Source organism: Camelus dromedarius, chromosome 19, assembly GCF_036321535.1.
Source record: "Camelus dromedarius isolate mCamDro1 chromosome 19, mCamDro1.pat, whole genome shotgun sequence".
In the NCBI taxonomy this organism is placed as follows: domain Eukaryota; kingdom Metazoa; phylum Chordata; class Mammalia; order Artiodactyla; family Camelidae; genus Camelus; species Camelus dromedarius.
In genome coordinates this window covers 8,789,925-8,812,047 of record NC_087454.1, presented here as the reverse complement: position 1 = coordinate 8,812,047, position 22,123 = coordinate 8,789,925, and the positions used below count along the sequence as shown (strand labels likewise).

At 42.5% G+C, this 22,123-nt stretch overlaps 1 protein-coding gene across 1 annotated transcript in view; it reads left to right on the top strand.

Moving 5' to 3' along the window:
* The first annotated feature begins 8,000 nt into the window (after positions 1–8,000).
* Positions 8,001–22,123, top strand: part of RANBP9 (RAN binding protein 9) — a 73,981-nt gene continuing 59,858 nt past the window's right edge. Inside the window, exons 1-2 of the mRNA XM_031435175.2 lie at positions 8,001–8,922; positions 21,076–21,187. Of these exons, the coding sequence (XP_031291035.2) occupies positions 8,343–8,922; positions 21,076–21,187 (692 nt within the window). The 5' untranslated portion in view covers positions 8,001–8,342. The remainder of the gene's footprint in view (positions 8,923–21,075; positions 21,188–22,123) is intronic.

Genomic DNA, 22,123 nt, shown 5'->3' with positions numbered 1-22,123 from the left:
CTGGGGCAATTATCGAAGCAGAGCATCACTGCCCTCATCCCAAAGCAGACAGTCACATACCTACACTGCATCACCAACAAGAAGCAGTTATTAAGCAGACAATTGTGCAACATGCTACGTGGAGAACAATAAATAGACGTGACCTGTACCTACTAGGACCTTCCAGACTAAAATAAACCACACTGACCCAGACATTCATGTGGCTAACAGAGAGTGGAAAAAGACATACAGGCCATGAAAATAAACACAATGGAGGTCAGCACTGGGCCAAACCTATGACGGCTTCTGCTTACACACGCATTCTAAACAGGGATTTCTTTACGAAAGACGCTCTTCCAAGATTATTCCTATTAAGATTTCAAAGTATTTGCTGATTATCTCTCCATAAGATGGCTTGCAAGACTTGTGAAATTCCAACACTGCAGTAATGCAATGTGTTTCTTTCTTCCAGAGCGTTCTCTTGTGGCAAATGTAGCCACTAAGATGATCCACTGTGTGATTAGAAAGGCAACTTGAAGCAAAATCCATGTGCTCTTAGATGCTACTGGTGCCCTGACCAGTTCCCCTCATCTGCCGGTGGGCCCACCTCAGGCTGCCCCGAGTGCTGGTTACCAATGGCTTATGCCACAGCCTTCTCCAGAGAACTGCTCTTGCCTGAAGGGAGCCTCCTTGCCCAGAGATGCGCAGGACGTCATGCTCCCCCTGGGAGGAAGGTGGTCTGCAGCTAAGGAGTGATTAACACAGGTTATTACAGTCCTGGACTCCTAAGGCGGGGGGAGGGCAATTCTGCAGTGCGGCATGCTCCAGCTTCCCTTGGGGGCAGGTTGAAGCCAGACTCGCTGAACCGTCACCTTTGCCTGGCTTCTTCCCCTGCACCACCCTGCTTTCCTCATCCCCTAACAGATCTCACTGGAGAGCCTTCTCCCCCAAAAGTCACTTGCATCGGAAACCCCTGCTCAGGGTCTATTTCTAGGAAACCTGATGTAAGACGCCTGACCTACCCTACAACGTTATCCTTATGCAGTCAGATTTTTTAAGTGGCCATTAAAGTAAAATACGAATGACATTCGGCATGTAATGGTTAAAAAGGAACAGCCCCGAGCTGTGGCAGCCAAGGGCACCCTCTAATAGTGTCCTTAAGGCAGTTTTGTGGCGTCTATGCTTCTGCTCAGTGGAAGAGCCATTTCAGTTCATACCTTAATTATAAAATGACTTCTCTATCAAACCAGAGTGCTTGTAACCCCTTCCTTTACTGAAGTGTGGTCAGAACCCAGAAAGAGAGAGCGCAAGTGAGAAACTATAGTAGCTATAAAATTATGAAGACAAGTAATGAATCTAGATTTGCCTTATTGATGTACAATTTACCTAACAGATGCGCTCTGCTTCTTAGGGAAACGTACGTTTAAGCAAAAAGCATTGCAATTTTGATGAGGGAGATGTGTTAATGTGTTACTCTAGCTTCCACAATCCACAGTATACTTCATCTTCTTAACAACCTTGTATGACTCTTTTTTCCCAGAACCTAACAAATTTGAATTGTACGTGCTTATCAGTTTCCTAGGGCTGCTGTAACACGTGACCACAAACTTGGTGGCTTAAAACAGCAGAAGTCTGTTCTGGAAGCCAGAAGTCCGAGGTCAAGTTGTCGATAGGGCTGCATTCCCCTCAGTTCTGTTGAGGTAAATCCATTTTCTGCCTCTTCCAACTTCTAGGGGCTGTTGGCATTCCTTGGCTTGTGGTGGCATCTCTCTGCTCTGTCTTCTCATGGCCTTCTCCTCCGTGTGTGTCTCCTCATCTTTCTGTCTCAAATCCCCCTCTGCCTCTCTTCATAAGGACACCTGCCATTTAGGGCACACCGGGATGATCAGGGATGATCTCATTTCGAGATGCTTGAGCACATTTGCAAAGACACTCTTTCCAAATAAGGTCACGTGCACAGGTTCACGGGTGGATATCTTTTGGATCCACCACATGGGGGGCCACTTTTGGGTCAACCACAGTGTGTACATGTCTGAGCACACATAGCCACACCAAGGTAAAGAGGGACACGCACATCTGAAGCATCTGATCGGGGCAGTGCTTGCACACTTATACTCATGTTGAACGCCCACAGTCCTAAATCTTTAGAGGCAGTCCGGAAGGTTCTTGATGTAATTTTGGTTCCTAGTTTTGCCAAACACAAACTGCATCACATGTGTGATGAGGTTAGTGCGTGACATAGAAATATACACTTGATCATTGAGTGGCCTCGCCAAACACCCAACATCCACATATCAGTGTGACCTTGGTATTTTCTGATCATGTCGATTATTCTCATTGTACTTACTGAATTTTGTGGGGTGGCAATAATATGCTATAGTAGAATTTGTCTAAGGATTTAGAAAGGTCTTGGGCCTCTTAAGAATGCCAAAGATCAATGACCTATGGGAAGTTTTCAAATGGACAGTGGCATAAGTCACATATGAGGGGCTGACACTGTTGGTGACATTAGGAGACATATCAGTCATTCTACAGCGAGTACCATTCCTCTTTAAATAATTGATATCTATTTCTAAGTTAAATATTCTTGGGATAAGCTCATTGCAGCTGAAGCAGAAAAATACTAAAGAAGTCTTTGAAACAGTTTTTAAGATACAGATGCTTTTTAAGATACAGATGTTCTGACATCTTTGAAATATTAACAACTTAAAAAGCCTCATATATTGCTGGGCATATTTTTTCTTGCATAACTTTAAAAAGGTACTTAAGGAAAAAAACAAAAGTGCTTAAAAAATTAGTTATCAAGCATAAAATGATATAGAGCCATATTGAAAGAAGTAGGGAATTGTGAAGTAAGTCACTTTACTAAATTACTTTCTTCTTGTGTTTACTTAGATTGCAAATTAGGCCTTGCATCTTCTTTGCGGACAATCATAATTATACACACATATGTATATATATATAATCTCTATGCTGTAACCTAGGTACAAAGAAACTTACGTTGAAAAATTTATTTTAATGATAACAATGGGTTAGGCTGGAGAATTACTTTTCCTGGGATATTAGAAAAATAACCCTGGTGCTTTTTGTCTCTATTGTAGCACTTTTCATATTCTATCCTGAAAAATTGGTTACATAAGTAATGTTCTTTCCCACAACTTAGGGACGTTAAGTTCTGTCTGTCTCTCTCTCTCTCTTTTAAAATTTCCACAGGCTTCCTAGCACTGTGTATTGCAGATAGTAGGTACTCAATAAGTGATGACTGAAGTGTAGCCCACACGTCAGGAAAAACTGTCATCGAACTCACCGACGGTAGGCAAGTGACAGCCCTCAGTGCTGTCTGGTGCTTTGGGGAACTGTTTATCATTATCCTTTAAGGACAGATATTTTTTGTCTCTCACTCTTTTTTTCTTTTCCCTCTATTTTTGTCTTGAATTTTCCTTTTACTTGTCCCTTCGCTCCTAACTATCTGATATAGACTGAATATTTGTGTCCCCGCCCAAATTCGTGTTGAGACCTAATCCCCAATGTGATGGTACTAGAAGGTGGGGGCCTTTGGGAGGTGATTAGATCAGGAGGGTGATGCTCTCATGAATGGGACTAGGGCCCTTATTAAAAAGATCCCAGAGAGCTCCCTTGCCCCTTCTGCTCTGTGAGGACACAGGGAGAAGATGGCTGTCCATGAACCAGGAAGTAGGCTCCTACCAGACACCAGATCTCCTGGAACCTTGATTTTGGACTTCCCAGCCACCAGAACTGTGATAAATAAATGTTGGTTGTTTAAAAGGCATGCAGTCTATGATATTTTATTATAACAGCCCAAGTGGACTAAAATGGTACTATGCCTTTGGCTGCCTGACTGCTGTGGAATCCTCTGAACCCATAGGCATTTCCTAGGTTGGTAGGTGGCATTGCCTGGAACTCAGGGAATTTCTGGGGCAGCCTTCCCATTCCATGATTCCAACACCTACCCAACAGCCCTGAGGGAGACAGTGCAGAGGAAGGGAGCTTCTTTTCCCTGCTATTACTCCATTTTGAATGTTCTTTCTTTTCTTTTTTTTAAAAGGAGGTAGTGGGGATTGAACCCAGGACCTCATGTATGCTAGGCATGTGCTCAACACTGAGCTATATACCCTCTCCTCCTTTGAATGTACTTTTCATGTCACTATAAGGAAATGAGAAAAAGGGCACATAGAAATCAATAAGGAAGAACAAATGTGAAAACGAAGGGATGTCAATTCTGTGATTAGGTTACAAAAGACTGACTTCTGGCCCGCTGCTAACGCTTTCTGAGCCTGCACACTTTGATGAAGCAAGCTGCTGTGTTGGAGAGGCCTGAGTGTCAAAGAAACGAGGGCCTCTTCTGACCAATAGCCTGCAAGGAACTGAGGCCCTTAGACCAATGGTCTCCAGAAGCAGAATCCTGCCAACAACCATGTGGGTAAGCTTGGAAGCAGGTAATTCCCCAGTCGAGTCTTGAGATGACCGCAGCCCCAGCTGACACCTTGAATGCCGGTGAGGTTCCTGCCCCACGGAAACTGTATGATAATAAATGCCGTTATTTTAAACCCCTTAGTTTGGACGTAATTTGTTCAGCAGCAGTGAATAACTAATGCAGACCCTGAAGCCGTATAGAACTTGGCCCACTCTGCCATCACATTTTCCAGTACCTGGAAGGATGCTGTCATGGACATTTACTGAAACTGATGGGCCAGTGTCTGAGCTTCTTTCCTGGTACTGGAAAATGCTCGATCTTGGGCATCAGTGGCCCTTTCCTATTAGGATGGCGTGTCATTTCAAGCATAGAAAATGAATGAGGTGTGTGAAGTACTCTGTGAATGCATGAGCTGCTCGCTGCTGGAAGGGACTAGCTCCACAGACTCTAGCCACTCCACCCTGAACTGGAGGTGTCAATAACTCAGCACCTCTGTAAGCTGGGATTCTCTGCTCCCTGGCAGCCCCAGGTATGAACATGCCACCTAGACTTGGCCAACTTTGAACCTCGAGTGAGAGATGAAAAGATTAGGGGTCAGAAAGGTGTCAGTCTAGGTGGTGGAGGTGGCATCTGATGGTGGCTGATGTGACCAGTGGTGGAGCCCTGGCCAGTCTGTTTATGCTGCCTGACCTCTTTTGGTCTTTGCTTTTAGGCCTGGTTGTCCAACCTTCTGGTCAATTCTGAAACAATATCTTTCCAATAAGTTCCTTCTGCTTAAGAGAGCCAGAATTGGTTTCTAACTATTTGCTACTGAGAACCTCAGAAGATAGATATATGTGTATCGATATTATAGCAATACACAGGAAAGACTGAAAATATAGGTGCAACAAGATTGTGGACAAGTTCAAGGCTAATGGATTTTTACCATTTATATCTCTATGTAAATGTCTAATTTAATTTTCATAATAAAAATTTACTTTTAATTATATATTATAATTGCCCATTATGGAAACATTTTGCAATTTTCCTTCGTGTCTTTTTGGTAGCAATTTTGGCCATATATAATTATTGCATAGCCTTTTTTCTAGTTAGAACATCATAATCATTTTTCCATGTCTTCATTTTTTAAAAATTATTTTTATTTGTTTATTTATTTATTGAAGTATAATTGATTTACAATGTTGTGCTAGTTTCTGGTATACAGCATAGTGATTCAGTTATACATATATATATTCTTTTTCATATTCTTTTTCATTATAGGTTATATAAGGTATTGAATGCAATTGCCTATGCTACACATTAGGACCTTGTTTTTTTTTTATCTATTTTGTATATTAACATGTTTTTAACCATGTCGTCATTTTTAAGAGGGTAGATAATACTGATTTCAGACTGTGCCTATGTAAGAGGCCTGGAAGGAGTGGGTATGAAATTGGGCCCAATATCCACTAAGTCAAGAGGAAGGAGTGCCTTTTTCTAATTAGTTGGCCCCCTTCTTTTGGCAATTCCACTGCCCAGAGAGGATGCATTGAAATTTTTTTGAACCAACTTGCTGTATGTGCTTCTATAGTCTTGATTCCACTGAGTAGGGTATATGGTAATTTTTCCAACTAGTCCCTTCATGTTGGGCATCTAGTTTGCTACCATATTTCATATGTTAATAATTCCAGTTGAACATTTTTTTGGCCTGAATTTCTTCTATATTTTAGATTTTTTTCTTGGTTTTGATTTTTTGGTAGGAATTAGTAAAAAGGCATAAACACCTTTATGTCTCTTTGTAAGTATACCACATATGTGGCTTTTAAAAATGATGTTGATATTCTCTGCTACCTTCAGTGTGAGGAAGTGTCTGTTTTACAGAGTCCTCCCCACAACTGATATCATCAATTTCTCGAGGTTGCTTGTTTGGAGAGCAAGCAGTCACTCCTATAAAAAGCTTCCAACAAAATATCACATTTTCTCAGCCGTTTTAGGATATGTGAAGTTCTAAATGCTGTCAGAAAAAAGTACACCTTCATAAATAAAATCTTGATGACTGTTTCAAGAAAGTTTGATGAGGCTTGGAGCTCATTTATTCTACCTTGGCTAGCTAACATTTAAACAGAGCTTGGCTTACATGTAACTCGTTACTGTAATATATGCCAGTTCTTAGAACAATTTAAATACAATGACATCATGTAATTTAAAGTGCAGTGGCTTGAAAAAAGTCATCAAACAGTAGGTTAGAATTATCGGATATTTTTATTAAAGAAGGACAGGGCATCTAGTTGCTGGGTAATTGAGGGAGAAATTAGACTGAATGACTATTAGTTCTGGCCAGCCGTTGAGGGCCTTCAATTAAATCACCATTTACCTGCCCTCTTCAAGACAAAACTAATTCTCTAATCAGCAAAATACACCTTCCTTGCTTATTTGGCCAATTACCATCATAGTATCTTTGGAAGGAAACAAAATACCGAAATTTATACAGTGTAGTTTACAAGTGTAAAGCTCGATGTGGCCAGCTAAGGAAAGGCTAATCTAAACAAAAGGAAGTGGTGAAACAAAGTAGTAATGCTAGGACGGGTCAGAGAGAACCTCTGGCCAGCTGTGCCGAATTAGTCGACCAAGCAAAGCACTACTGGGAACTGCAAAGTAGGAAGTCCTATTTTTGACTCTGCTGACCTCAGTGAATATTTCCTTGTTTTAAAAATGGGCATAATTCTTTGTTACCTAACAAAGAGGCCTCTTATGAAAATTAATGAGTCTATAAAGTGTTTTGCCGTCTCCAGAAGCCCTTCCTAAATACACCTTGTATTCGTACAGTTCGTGTTCCTGCTCTTTGAAGAGATCAGTCTTTATTAGTATTTCTACCAAATAAGTGACCCCTTCTGTCACTCTTAAGTTCACTAGAAGTCATCATAAAATTACTTAATAAAATGCTCCCTGTTTTAAGAGGGAGACTTTCCCTTTACAAGTGGTTATGTTAAGGTATTAAACGTTGTGAAGCGCGAAGAGCAGTTGGTTCACAAAGAGGGAAGCGGCAAACAGGGACCCGTACAGGGGCACGAACTGGAGCAGAGCCCGAGCAGCCCGCGGACGCCCCCCAGACGGCTCTCCTCGGGGACCCGATTTGGGCTCCGAGAGCCCGAGCGGCTCCGCTCGTCCCGGGGAGCACGGGGTCCGGGCACGCAGGGACCCCAGCGGGCTCGATTACTCTCGTCTGGGCGAGAAGCAGCCCCGCCGCTGCAGCGGGAACCCTACGGTGGGGAGGTGGGGCGAAGACAACAAAAAGAAGTAAAGTAGGAGGAGATTCTCCCGGGGAGGGCGGGGGGGAGCGGCGGGCTCCCGGGGGAGGCGGGGACCTCCGGAGGGGCCCCGCGCTGAGACCCCCGGCTCCCCGCCCGCGAGATGCCCGTATGCCCGCTTGGAGGCGCTCAGCTCCGGGCCGCTCGCCTCCCCCACGCCGCCTCGGCCCGGCGCCCGGACCCCCGCGGGCCCGCCCCCCGCCGCCGCGCGGCCCCGCCCCTCGCGCCGCGCTCGCGCCTCCGGCCCCGCCCCCTCGCCCAGCGCCGCCCGCGCGCAGCGTCTCGCGCCGGCCCGACCAGCCCGCGGGGAAACAGCCGCGAGAGCAGCGGCTACAGCGGTCGCCACCGCGCCTTCTCCTCCCGCGCTGCCGCCTCGCCCCCGCCCTCAGCGCCTCATTCCGGGCCCGCGCCCGCCCTCCGGCCAACGTTCTCTCGGGGCCTCCCCGGGCCCGCCGCCCACTCCCCCGGCTTCGAGCCCCCAACCGTCGCGCTCTCTCTCCCTCGGCGCGCGGCCCGCCGCCTGCTTCCGGGGCGGGCGGACTGGGCGCCTGGTGCCGGCGGCCGCAGCGACAGCGCCCCCGGGAAGCGGAGGAGGAAGGAGAAAAGAGGTGGAGGTGGCCGCAGGCTGAGTCGCGGCCGGGATGTCCGGGCAGCCGCCGCCGCCGCCGCCGCCGCAGCAGCAACAACAACAGCAGCAGCTGCCGCCGCCACCGCCGGCGGCTGTGGCCCCAGTGCCCGGAGTCGTCCTGCCGGCGCCCCCGGCCGTCAGCGCCGGCTCCTCTCCGGCCGGCTCGCCCGGCGGCGGCGCGGGCGGCGGCGGCGGCGCCTTGGGGGCCGCGGCGGCCGCCCTGCTCCTCCACCCGCCGCCGCCGCCACCGCCCCCGGCCACCACGGCCCCGCCGCCGCCGCCGCCGCCCCCGCCGCCCGCCTCGGCGGCTGCCCCCGCCAGCGCGCCCCCCGCGCCCCCGGGCCTCGCCGCGGGCCCCGGCCCGGCCGGAGGAGCCGCGGCCACGGCCCTGGCGGCGGGCAGCAGCGCTGCGGCGCCCTTCCCGCACGGGGACTCGGCCCTGAACGAGCAGGAGAAGGAGCTGCAGCGGCGGCTCAAGCGCCTCTACCCGGCCGTGGACGAGCAGGAGACGCCGCTGCCTCGATCCTGGAGCCCGAAGGACAAGTTCAGCTACATCGGCCTGTCTCAGAACAACCTGCGGGTGCACTACAAAGGTACTGGGCGTGTGTCCTGCGGTGGGAATGGAGCCACTGACCCGGCGGGTCCCGCCGCCGCCGAGGCCGACCCGAGGCCGACCCTCCGCCCGCCCCCCGCCCTCCCGGGGCCCGGTGCCCTCGGCGGCCCGCTGGCTCTGCTGCTCTGAGGGTGGCATTGGGGGTCACGGGAAGAGCTGCGATGGGAAAGGGGCGATTCTGGGAGGGGGAGGTGAGTATAATGCTCCTCGGTGACATGGAGCTGGTAATCCCTGGCTGTGAGCAGGACACCTTGGGGGAATCCAGGATGACAGGACATAACTCGCTTTCTGATTTCCCTTTGAGATAAATCCCGGGGCTTGGATGGAGGAATCTATATGGGCTTGGAGTTGGGTTACATTGTTCTCCAGGTGGTGGTGGGTCAGGCGCTCTTTTCTTACGTGGGGGTAAGAGAGGCACGAATCCGAGGAATAATTTCTAATTAAGGGAGAGCAGGGATATACAGGGGGAGGAGTAGCCAGAGAAGGATTTTGCCCCAAATTAGGCCAGAGATTGTCTAGGGGGACAGAAGGACTGGGGCCCCAAGTTTGCCGTCAGTGTATCTTGCTAAAAGCTGCTAGGCAGAGGTGAAACGTCAGGGGTACGTGTTTTCTTAGGCGAGCAGAAACCTACCACTACCGATTGGAAATGCCCTGTATTTATGTGTTGGCATTATATGAAGTACGTTGAAAACAAGGCTTTGTTAAATATGTTGTTTAGTATTTTAGAGAGAATTGACTTACGTTTTCCACCGAAATTTAAAAAAAGAAGACATCCTTAGACTAGTGCTTGTTCCCCTTCCTCCCTCACCTACCTCTCCTGTGTTAAAACAAAGCTTTAAGCAGATCAGTTGTATATAAAATTATAAATTGCTGTGGAATTTTTGAATTGTAGCCCAAGTTAATAGCATGCTTCAAGTTTACTTGTCCGGGGGAGAAAATCAATATATCGGTCTATCTGGAGACAAATCCAGATTTTTAGGCCCCAAACCTGCTGCTTTTACATTCAAAGCAGCCTCATTTTGATTGGCTTTAAAAGGAGGGTCTTAATCAGAGCCTAGTGACATGGATATAGACGGTATAAACAACCATTGTGGTGAAATTCTTAAAGTTTACAGGACTGAAATTTGAGAAGAATCTTGATAAATAAGTTACTATTTAATCAGAAAGGAGATGGCCACAGAAATCTTCCAAGTGATTTGGCTGCAAAGAATCATGGCCAAAAATAGGCCTTATTGAATATTCCTTCCTTTTATCCATAGATCCAGAGAAGTACTTTCAATTTTAAATGTTAGGCTTCTTAATCTAAATGGCTGAAAATTCCAGAATATTTACTTTTTTTTAAGGTTAGGACATTTTGTTAATACCCTATTGAAGGCTATAATTTAATTTCGTGTTTTAATTTGTGTGAATGGTGCTGTTATGAAGTGTTTACTTCTCATCTGGCTACCAGAATGCTTTTTTGTTAGACTCCACAAAACTTTAAATTTATGGTTAATGGTTAATAATTAGCTTATAAAAATCAGAAGCAGAAGATAGAGAAGATTATTTAACAAAGAATTCTAGGTTTCCGAGCCCTGCCATCATTTGTGATTTTAGGCATGTTACCAGACAGGGCCTCAGTTTCTTCTTCTGAGAGGTGAGGGAATTGAGCTGGATGGTTGGTAAGGAAATCTCCAGCTCTGAATTTCCATGTATCTAAGATTTGTGATTACAGCTTAGTTAGCACTGTAACGTGCCTTGATTAATTTTACTAACTCCTTTTACGTAAAACTGATGATTTGGGTCAGGGAAAAGTGCAGCGTATGTGAAATTGGTTGGAGTTGGAATATTTATGACACTGCTGTCTCAATTATTTTTTTCTGTTGGCCTCTTTATTTCTTTCTGTTGTGTAATACTAAGATTTCACTTTCTGGAAAGTTCACTCTTTTATAAACATGAACCATTATTTGTGGGAAAACAGATTTTGTTGTTTGTCATCCTTTTTCTTTTCTCTCCCCTTTGTCTCTCCCTCCCCCCTTGTCACAAACACAGGACCTTTTCCCCCCTTCTACTGCCTCTTCCTCTTGTCTTGTTATTTTAGAGAGAGAGAGTGTGTGTGTGTGTGTGTGTGTGTGTTGTTTTTCTGTGTGCTTTTCTAAGTGGACCACACCAGAAGTACCAGGCATCTGAGCAAAGGGAAGGTGTCGTAGGTAGTGGTAATCAAACTTGAAGTCACAAAATAACATGAGAAACTACTGTTCACAAGGTATTTTTGCATAGTATAGAATTTCGTAAGATTGATGATAATTGTTTTCCAGAATAATGAGGATGTTCCTTACCTTCAAAATAGACATTTCTTTTGCTCAGGACATATTGTTTTGAAGATGTTATTCTTCTAAGCCGCAGTTACTCCTTTTGGAAGCAGTAGGGTTCCTTAAATGATTTGAAGGGATTAGTGTTGGACAATGCCAGACATGCAGACAAAGTTGATTGGATTGCAGAGGAATTGGGTGTGTTTATTATATGTTAAATTAAAAAAAAAAATCTTTGCACTTAGCAGCCACACACCAACTGTTGAAACCCTCAAGTAGGGCCTCCTTTATTTTTAAAATTCTCATCAGCTTTGAATAAATACAAATATGACAAGTTTAGACAGTTAACAATGATGACTTTGTTCCAACTTAAAACATTTCAATAAATATGACAATGGATTTGATTAGTCTAAATGTTTCAGTTACAGGTTGTATTTTTATATTTGTGAAGTTCCCACTTTTTGGATACTTTGCAAGACATTTTGTTACATACACTCAGAATTTGTTCAAGATGGTGGAATTAGCATTTTGGATGTGAGAAAGTGGGAGGGCCTGGAGGTTAGAATTTCCCAGCCACAAGTAAGCCAGGATTGGAAACTAGTTTTCACCGATTCTAAATTTAGTGTTCCTTCTATTATACCGTATTGCCTGCTTCAGTTTGTATGGGACTTAATTGTCTCAAGTAGGTAAAATCCAGTGAACACATTTATAACTTCTTGAAGAATAGTTAACTTTGAAGAACAGTTGATGTTAAAAGTATTTCCTCTTGTGAAAAGTGCTACCTGGAGCACGCTAATGCCATGGAAAAGTCCAGACACCTTGATTATACTAATTTAGGGCAGCTTAGAAGAAATGTAAGTGAAAGTTGGGAATGATAGGAAGCCGTGAATAGTGAATTGCACCTTCTCACTGAATCATCGTTAACAGTATCTAACCAAATAAGTTGAGCTTTTAGTATGCCTAACTCCCCTCTCTCTCAGTATCACCAGTCGTTAGGCCTTTAACACCTCCTAAATTTAATTGCTGATCTAATTTCTTGCACTTCTTTATGTAGAACAAATATCTTAACAGTATTTACTTGTTTACCAATACATATGTCTTGAGATTTATGGGTGATGATATAAAAATGTTCTTTAAAATCAAGGAATTAAAAAACTGAGCTTTTCCCAAGGATCCCTTTGCCAGAATTTAGCTTTAAAAATTCTAGTGGGTAACTGCAAGAATTGAGTCTAATAATTATACTGAACAGAAAAGCATACAATAGTATTGATGATTTATTGAGCACTTGCTATAAGGTAGATATTCTGCTGGGCCATTTGTATATATGCCTTACTTTCTATTTATTTATTTTATGTTTACTTTGTGCCAGGTTCTGGGGCATTTAGAGGTGAGTAAGATACTGTCTTTGAATTCAGAGCGCTCATAGGACATGAAACAGTGTGTGTAGCAAGGGAAGTGTTATGACGAGTTCTGTGGAAGATAGGGTTAGGGTTAGCTCCAGCTGACACTGGAAGGGATGAAGTTGGTGGGTGGGTCAGGGACAGCTTTTTGGAGAGGATGCGGCCAGTGGTCAGTCTTAAAAGATGAGTATGATATAGGGATAGAGGAGAGGCTGGCCATTACAAGGGAAAAGTGTAAACAAATCATAGAGGAGAGAATTATTCTTTATGTTTGTACCTACAAGCAGTATGGGGTTATTGGAATTTAAGCGTGTGGCAAGGAGCCGCTGGGAAAAGATTGTGTGAGCCCTTACAGAGTATTTTATTGAGCTTAGATCTTATTTCTGTAGGAGATGAAGAATCATCAGAGGATTTAAATAGGAAGTGACTGGCTCATTGTCATCTTCGTCAGATTACACAACAAATTAGAAGATGAATTCAGGGGGCACAAGACTGGAAATAACAGACTCATTTAGAGGACTGTTGCAGACCGTGTCAGAAATAAGGACCTGAATTTGGTCAGTGGTCGGGGTGGAGAAGAGCAGACATATCTGTGATCTGTACTGAAGTAAACCTGACAGGATGTGATGGAAAGATAGAGAAATCAAGGATGATGCTGGATTTCTAGCCCTGTTAGATTTTTGCAGTGAACCATGAATCAGATAATGATCACAAGGAAGTATTATGATATGTTTGGAGATGAGTAAAAATGGGAGTATTAGCCATGTGATCTGACCTTGTGTAAACCAGAAGACGCCAAAGAAACAGCCTTAGAGAAAGAACAGATAGAGGTGTTCTAGAGTTAGGGTGGCTCTGTGTAATCGCCACAGCTGGAGTTCATGACTTTTCACTTTATTCTAATGTTAAAATGACTCAGCCACAGTCTTTAGTTTCTGGCTGTTTTCTTCTCTTTTCCCTGCTGAGTGGTTTATTTTTTTCCTTCCTATTTTAAATTCCCAAGAGACTTATCAGACTGGCCTCGCTACTTGCCGTCATCCTTAGTTGGGCAGAGCTTTTCATTATATGCTGCAGAGTGAATTGAGGGCCCTCTCCTAGATGCTCCCCTGTGCTGAGTCAGCTGTAGGGGTGTGAGCGTCATTAAGAAATGCAAAACGTCCTCCTGGCACAAGGATAGTCTGGGCCTGACTTCTTTCTGCAGGGGCAGTGTGGGGGGCAGTTTCTCCTCAGAGAGGCTGCCACATACCATCATGGACCTGAACTTGGGAGAGAGGTCGAGGTCATGAGTGATTTGGGAGTTGCCTCTAGCTAGTAGTTGAAACTCAGTGTATGAGAGAGAGTTAAGTAAGCTAAGATCAATGGGCCAAAGATGGTACCTTGAGTAACACCAGCATTAGAAGACTAGTTGGAGCCCAAGAAGGAATAGACATCTGGACAGAGGGGAGTGTGGTGTCACAGAATCTGAGCAGAGCAAACGAGGAAGTGAACTTTGGTGTCAAATGCAACAGATGGGTTTAGTGAGATAGGTACAGAAAAATTTCCACTGGGTTTGGAATTAGATCGTTGTGACCTTAGGGAGAGCAGTTTAAATTGAATGATGGGGGCAGAAATCAGAGTAAATAGAAGGGACCAAGCAGAAAGTATAATGAATATAAGTTATTGAGAAATATAGATGAGGAAAGAGATTAGGCAGTACCTGGAGGAGAATGGAGGTTAAGGTGATTTTTTTTAAAGTTAAGTTTTAAGTGGAGTTACGTTGTATCTGGAGAGTGGCTTCTAACATCATCGTGTAAGATGAAAATCCACGTAATTAAAATTATCAGTAAAAAACCCTTTGGAAAGTACTGTGCTAGAGATTATTGTATCATTTCTAAATAAGTCTCATTTTAGTTTGGCTGTGTGTGTAAAACTGAAATGATGTAAGTTAGATGAGAGTATGATGTTAGTCCAAGGTATAGAGTCCCAATAAATGTCTACAAAATTTAACATTTTAACAAATAATATAAATAGTCACTATACCTGGTTTTATTGGCTTAAGCTTAGAAAACAGTTCATTATACTAACCACCTACCCCAGTGCATTATTGACAATGATTTATAACGTAGAGGCATTTAATTTTATAAGAAGTGCATACATTTCTGGGACACTGTGCCCTTATAGGTTGGGGGGAAGGAGAATAAAGAAGGAAAGGATGAAAATACAATCGTGGGAGGCTCACAGTGTAAGGGCTTGGAGGGAGGAAAGCGGTTGAGAAACTTGCGATGCTTGGCCTTGAGGAGGAGAGAAGTACGGTGCTGTTCCTCTGACGGTAGAGAAAGAGGTGGGCTGGGATGGGCAGACAGGTTAGTGCCAAGAAAGCAGAGAGGAGGACATAACTATATATAATGGTGGAGTCCCGCTCAAGTCCCATTTTATGATAAAGGAGACGAGGTAGTTTGCTCACTGAATTCGAGTAGCAGACTTCAGGCCTAAAGTGAATGATGAAGATGTGAACTAGCCACTGGGGGAATGGGTGACAAGCTAAGCAAGATTTCTGTGCGGTGGTGGTAGCAGCAGTGGGGAAGCCTAGCTGATTGACGTCATTAGTTCACAGTGGAGGCTATTTGCAAGATTGTTGAACTTCATTCAGCAAAGGCCAACTGCCCAGTGCAGGACTAGGGAAGATGGATTATAATGCTGATTTAAGGCTGTGGTTTTGTTGGTTGGGCATGATGGAAGGATAGGCATATGAGGGAAATCGAGATATTTGAGAGATTTTAAATGATTACCATGTATACCATCCTGGAAGAGGAAAAAGAAAAACAGACAAACAAGAAAGGGCTCAAGGAATTGGAATTCCCTGGATTTGAAGTGTAGAAGTGGATTCTTCAGAAAGGGGAGAGGATAGAAGGTGTGTCCCAGGGGAAGATGTCTGTATTTCCCCTATATGCCAAAGCTGTGTTGCTGGAAAAACCTCACGTTTTCCACAGAATTGCACACTAAAAGTAACAGGGCTTATGGGAGAAATAGGGCTGGTGGAGACCCATTAAAACCTATGGAACTTTGTAACCAGAGTACTATAGAGTAACAGCCCTAGTAAAATACAAGCCAGGTTAAATTTCCACTGCGTTTGTGTCGGTATCACAGGCTGCTGATCCTTCACAGCCTTCGGCCCTGGGATTTGGTCTTCCTGTTAGAGATGTTCCTTGTAAATTTTTGTTAGCTGTTTAATCAAAAATAAAAATCTGATTCAGGGTTTAGCCCTTTTCACCACTTTTTTTTTAAGCAAAGAAGAAATGCTTACCTTTAGCTACCAGGATGACTAAAATCCGAAGAAAACCTGACCTGACAATTGCTGGGGAGGATACAGACAGCAGCAGGAACTCTCCTACACTACTGGTGGGAGAGCAGGATGATACACTTTGGAAGGTGGTTTGGCAGTGTCTAACAAAGCTACACTTAGTTTTACCGTATCATCCAGCAGTTGAGCTCCTAGGTATTTACCCAGGTTTGAAAATTTATGCCCATATAAAAATCTGCACATGAATGTTCATAGCAACTTTTCTTGTAATCACCAAAACCAAGAAACAACCAAGATGTCTTTCAGTAGGTGGGTGGGTAAACGATGCTACATCCTTGGAGTGGAATATTACTCAGTGATGAAAAGAGCTGTCCATCCCACGAAGACACATATGGATCTTAAATGCACGTTACTAAGTGAAAGAAGCCAATCTAAAAAGATTACATACTGTATGATTTCAATTATATGACAGTTCTGGAAAAGGGAAAACTGTAGAGCTAGTAAAAAGATGAGTGTTTGTTAGGGGTTGAGGGGAGGGAGAGAGGGTGAGTGAGGCAGAGAACGGGATTTTGTAGGTCAGTGAAAGATTCTGTATGGTACTGTATCTGGCTATGTGACGTATGTGTTTATAGAGCCCATAGAACTTCAGAGCATAAGGAGTGAACCTTAATGTGTGCACATTAAAAAATCACTTAGGAGGGAGGGGGAAAAATCCCAGGATAGAATATAGAATGTGCCAAAACAGACTATCTTACATATGTATGAAGCAAGAGGAGGGGAAAGGCGTTGACCTAAGTAACCTTAGAAATAAATGAAGTCTATAAAACTTAAGGTAAAAGATACTATGTAAGCACTGAATTCTTATTGATGATAAGTTGTGTCCCATGGGGATATTGGTTGACAGTTTTGATATTGCTATCCATAGGTACTGGAATTTAGTATTTAAATACGGGTAGCGGATGGTGGGAGTTAGGTTTCTCACCATTGGAGTAGAATTTTACAGATAAGCAAAGGGAGGCAGTTAGAATGATCCATGAGTTAGAGTTGGAGACAATAGTGTGCAGTCATGTTTAGTTTAATATGTACGTAGATGATTACATGTAAAAGTATAGACCTGTGTATATACAGGGGTTTAGCCTACACACATATTTCCTTGCTCTTGTCGATAAGGAGGCCTAAAAGCAATGACACCCCAGTAACAACAAGCATGCCTAGTACCTAGATCTCGGATTCTAATGCCATTTGTCTGTAAAAGGAGCTAGGGCTCCTTGGAGAAATGGCTGATTCTAGGACTGGGGCAGGAAGTACACAAGATGAGCTTCTAGGATCTTGTAGTGCCAGAAAGTAACAAGCAAAAACACAAAACACACAATGGAGGTATGTAAGAGTGCCAGAGGAGCCAACTGAAAAAGCTCCCAGTGGCTAAACAGGAAACAGTTTGAGCAACAAAAGAAATTAAGTAGTGTTGAATTATAACACAAAGTATAAAATAAATATGCATGAGATGCATGAGTCCATACTGATATAAACGAAGAGGCAGTATCTTAGCACTTTTGATCTGTACTGCACTTGAATTCTTCCCAGATGGTTTCACATAGTAGCAAGTGTAGCAGTTCCTGAAGCCAGCAGAAATCAGGTACAATAGGAATGCACTTCTGTAGGAATCCCAGCTCTTTTGACATAGGGCCTTTTGTTATATTGCTAAATTTTCTCTTTAACTCATTAATGTACTGGGAAAAGCTGTGTTATGACCTGAATGACTTCTTTATCATGCTGACATCATTCCTGTGTTTATCAAGTGCATGTGAGCTAATTTGTATTCAAGAAATGTGTTTTGTAGCAAAACAGACTTTATTAGAATTTAATAGTTCTGAGGTGAAATAGTTTCAGGTGATACCAGAATCCAGAGTGTGGCTCCAGGAGAGATGCTGAAATTAGAGGGGAAGTCAGTGGGAAAAAAGAGGTCCAGGAATTAAAATGTAGAAATAATAAAATAATCACAAATAAGTGTTATGTGTGTTAATGTTGTTTGGAGGGTTTATAAAGAGGAGGTTAGACCAAGTCAGAGCGTTTAGAGAAGGAATAGTTGAGGAAGTAAAGCTTGCACTGAGATGGAGCAGTCAGACCTGACCAGTCTGGGAGGGAAGGGGAGAGTGTCCAGGTAGAGGGAGAAGACTGGGCCAAGCCTGCCTGGCCAGGGTGGCTGGAGCCGAAAGGAGGAGGTGGAAAGTGCTAGGGGAGAGCGAGATCAAACAAGATTTTCAGGAAGTTTATCTTTTTCCAGGCTGAATGGGAGGCTTTAAAGAGAGAATATTCGTTGTATTGAGGGCTGGTGGTACAAGGAAGTCTGATTTATATTTCCAGAAATGCACTTGGCTGGATGTTGGAGAGTGGAGGGGGCTGAGGGAGGGGTTTATTCAAACCCTTTCTGTTTCAGTTATATGCAGTCAACAGATTGTTTGAATAGGAAAGCTTTGGAGTTCTGAAGCAGTACATGTATTTTCTTCTTGAACCATCTAGAAAACACTTGACATTGAAGACTCTGGTTTTAGAAATTTACACTTTGGTGTAGTGTGAGGTTGTACCTTGGTCACTGCAGAATTTAAGGTGATAATCCTTAAATGTTCCTGCTGATGAACATTTTTAGAAATAGGCCCTTTGCTCTATTACTGGTCTCACCTAAAAATAGTATGAGTCTTTTTAATCTTACACCTCAACTTTTTCCTGGGTCTTTACATTTTAAAGTTAATTTAAAAATGAAACAAAGCCTTTTAACATTTACAGAATTTTTCTGTTGTGTCTTAGTAGGGCATAATGAATATAATAGAACCTTGAAGATTTATGATTGTGTAGTTCTTTACAGTTATTTATGCATAATTGAAAAGTGTAGGGTACTCTAATTCAGGCATGGATTTAATGCATAATTCTACCAATTTAGGGCAAGTTATATAGCCTCTAAGAATTTCTCCATTTTAAAAAATGAGGTTACATAATATCTATTTCACAGATATTGAACGAGAAAAATCTGTACAAAAGCACCTTTGAGAGATTGTTTACCCTCAAATTGTTTTCTTCCTCTTTTCCCATAGAAGTAGCAGGAATAGGAGATGGGAGTACCTGTGAAGTGATCCCAGAATGCTCCTGGTAACCAGTCCTTCCTATGGATTCAGAGCTCGCATTTGGTCAGGCTTCTTGACTTTAAATCCCAGCACAAATCCTGGTTTGGGATTCTCACTCAGCAGTACGACCTGGGACGAGTTTCTTTAGCTTCCTCAACTATGAAATGATAAATAGTACTTACTTCATAAGTTGTTTTGAATGTGAAATGAGTTAATAAATACAGTGCTTTTAGAATGGTGCCTTTCACATGGTATTAAATTTATGTCAACTATTATCACTTATTATTATGTATACCTTGAGATTCCCTTATCCCTAAGCATTTTGGTCACTTCTCTGCCAAAAAAAACCCCAAAACCAAAAATAAAGGCTAGTTGATTTAGTACTCCAGGGTTAATCAGAGTTTTCCCTAGATTTATTTTTAAGTGTCTAAATTTTAAAAATGTGTTTAATTTACATGACCTTTTCCCAGGCAGCTCAATTATTTGAATATAAATTTACTGTAAAAGATATTTTGCTGAAACCATAACTTATTAAATGTCTGATTTTAAAAAGTAACTAGTGTATCATTCTGCAGATTTGTGGTTATTTTTTTCTTCTGCTTAGCTCAGTATAAATACTACCTACATATGTTAAAGCAGTTTTATTGGCGTCTATATATTGCTGCTTCCACTTTAATCTTCCTAGCTAGGTTTATCACCTCTCAGTGGTCACTGGGCTGAGAAGTTCTGCCTATAACACATTTACTTAGGGCATCTGTGAATGGTGATAGAAGAGTGGGTGAGTTCAGTCAGTTTCTTTTAGGCCATATGAGCATGTGCTAATTTGGATCACAAGTGTAAACTTAACTTTAGTGAGAGCATAGGCATTGGTAATTTGATAAAGTGTATGGTGAGGGAGGATAGGATCTCATTGGTGTGTGATAGGCATTATATAGCCAAGATAGAAATTTTGACTTAAAAGAGGTGTTTAGTTTTGAAACAGTCAAGGTAAATTTGAGAAGGGGAATTCTGCTACCCATGAAGATAATGTTACAGCCTGTGTGAAAGATTAAGGACTTAAGTTGGTCTTTGGGGAAGCGTATCTAACACCCGAGTGGTGGTCAGAGTGCTGTTTCTCATACAGCTCTCATCCAGGGCTCATGGAGCCTGTCTCGCTCACTTTCGGTACTTCCTGACGTGCTGCTTCAGCTTCTGGCTTTATTCTTCTGGTGATTTTATGGGCATATTTTCTTTTGCTCACATGGTTTTGTTCATGTGCTAGCTTTCAAGGTAATTTGTGTCTTGGAATGGACAGGGGAGTTGATACCAGCGAAGATAACCCTTTGGGATTAGAATTGAGGAATAGCTAATTAAAAAAGTTTAAGAGCCTTTATCTAACATTTCCTAAAGATGTCAGTAATGGTATGTTGTTATATTCCTTTCTTCAAAAAGAAAGAAAAGACAACTGGAGATTAGAGATGTTCCTCAGTAGGCTGTAATGGACCAAAGAAACTTTATGGATCAGCCTTTATATAGAATTAATAAGAGTATGTCAGAGAACAAAATTGTAAATTCTTAACATAAGAGAGCTGTTTTGCCAATTTAATCTAATTGCATAAAATTCCAGTTAAAAATATAGTCCATGATGCTTCTGGTTTAAAAAGTAGGCCATTTGGCAAAAAAGTGTTTAGAGATGTTATAAATTGTATGCAAATTTAGATCTAATAAGATTAATCATGTTCTTCAGGAACAGCCTTTTTTCTCTTAAAAATACAGTCTACACTGAAATACTTTATTTAATTTGCATAAAGGACCGCTAGCTTCAACATATTTAGGTTCCAAAATTTCATCAAAACTAGTTAGTGTGAAGAGTTCTAAGACTAACTTGTGCTATTTTGCATATTGGATTAATTATGATAATAAATGTTTCATTAATTCTTTGATTATTTGTGTTTATGGGAGCAGAAATGTATATATCATTCAAAAACCACATTTGTTTCTGAATAATTTGTTAAGATTTTCATGAGAATCTCTCTCAGTTTTTTTTCCTTCCTGTTCCTTATGCAGGTCATGGCAAAACCCCAAAAGATGCAGCTTCAGTTCGTGCCACGCATCCAATACCAGCAGCCTGTGGGATTTATTATTTTGAAGTAAAAATTGTCAGTAAGGGGAGAGATGGGTAAGTGTAAATTTTGGTGGGAAAAATCATTTACTTACAGATAATTATTTTTGTTTTGATTTATAACCATTCATGGTGTGATTGGAAAATTGGAACTTTTTGGAAATTTCAGTAATTGGAGAAGTCGAATCTGAATATTCCAGTATACCAGGTTGGATCTGGTTCTGCTTAAAAGCTTGTGGAAGTTAAGCTTGAGTTGGTGAAATTACCAAGTTTTTCTGTTAAGATTTGTCATTAAAACAGAGAATTGGAATAAAACAATTAACAGATAACGACCCATTTTCCATGCTTTTCTAATGTTGCTGTTTTCACCATAATTTTTGAATTCTGCTGAGGAGCTAAATCTTCTCAGAGGTAGTTAACAAAAACCAAAAGGTGATTCGTTCATAGGTATTTTACAGGCTGGGGGCTCAGAATTTTAGACTTAGATCAGGGAAATGTATGTTTGTACACTCCCAGTTGGAGGCAATTCTCAGAGATGAGGATGTGCTTTAGAACCTTAGAAATGAAAACTCCATGTAGATGCTGGAACCCCCTTTTATATCATTGCTTTTCAACTTGGATTGGTGGTGTGTGTGTGTGTGTACATCAGAATCTGCAATGATCATTATGTACACACACGTCAGACTAGTAAAAATACAATACTTTGGGTCTTACCCCAAAAGTTCCTGAATCAGTATTTTCAGAGTAAGAGCTTGGGCAAGATAGGCATTGTGAGAAAGCTCCACAGGGAGTTTCAGTGCCTGTTTCTGATTGAGAACTAATTGCCTAGAATCATTGGCTCTGTCTTATGGTAATTGCTAAATAACTTCATTTTGGTATCAGAGATCCTGTAAAGCATTTGTAGGGTCATTTGACCAGCTACCAAGATAAAGTCATTGGGCTGTGTGAGTAAGCTGACCTGTTTCGAAGTGAGTCATTTCACCCCTTTTAGTG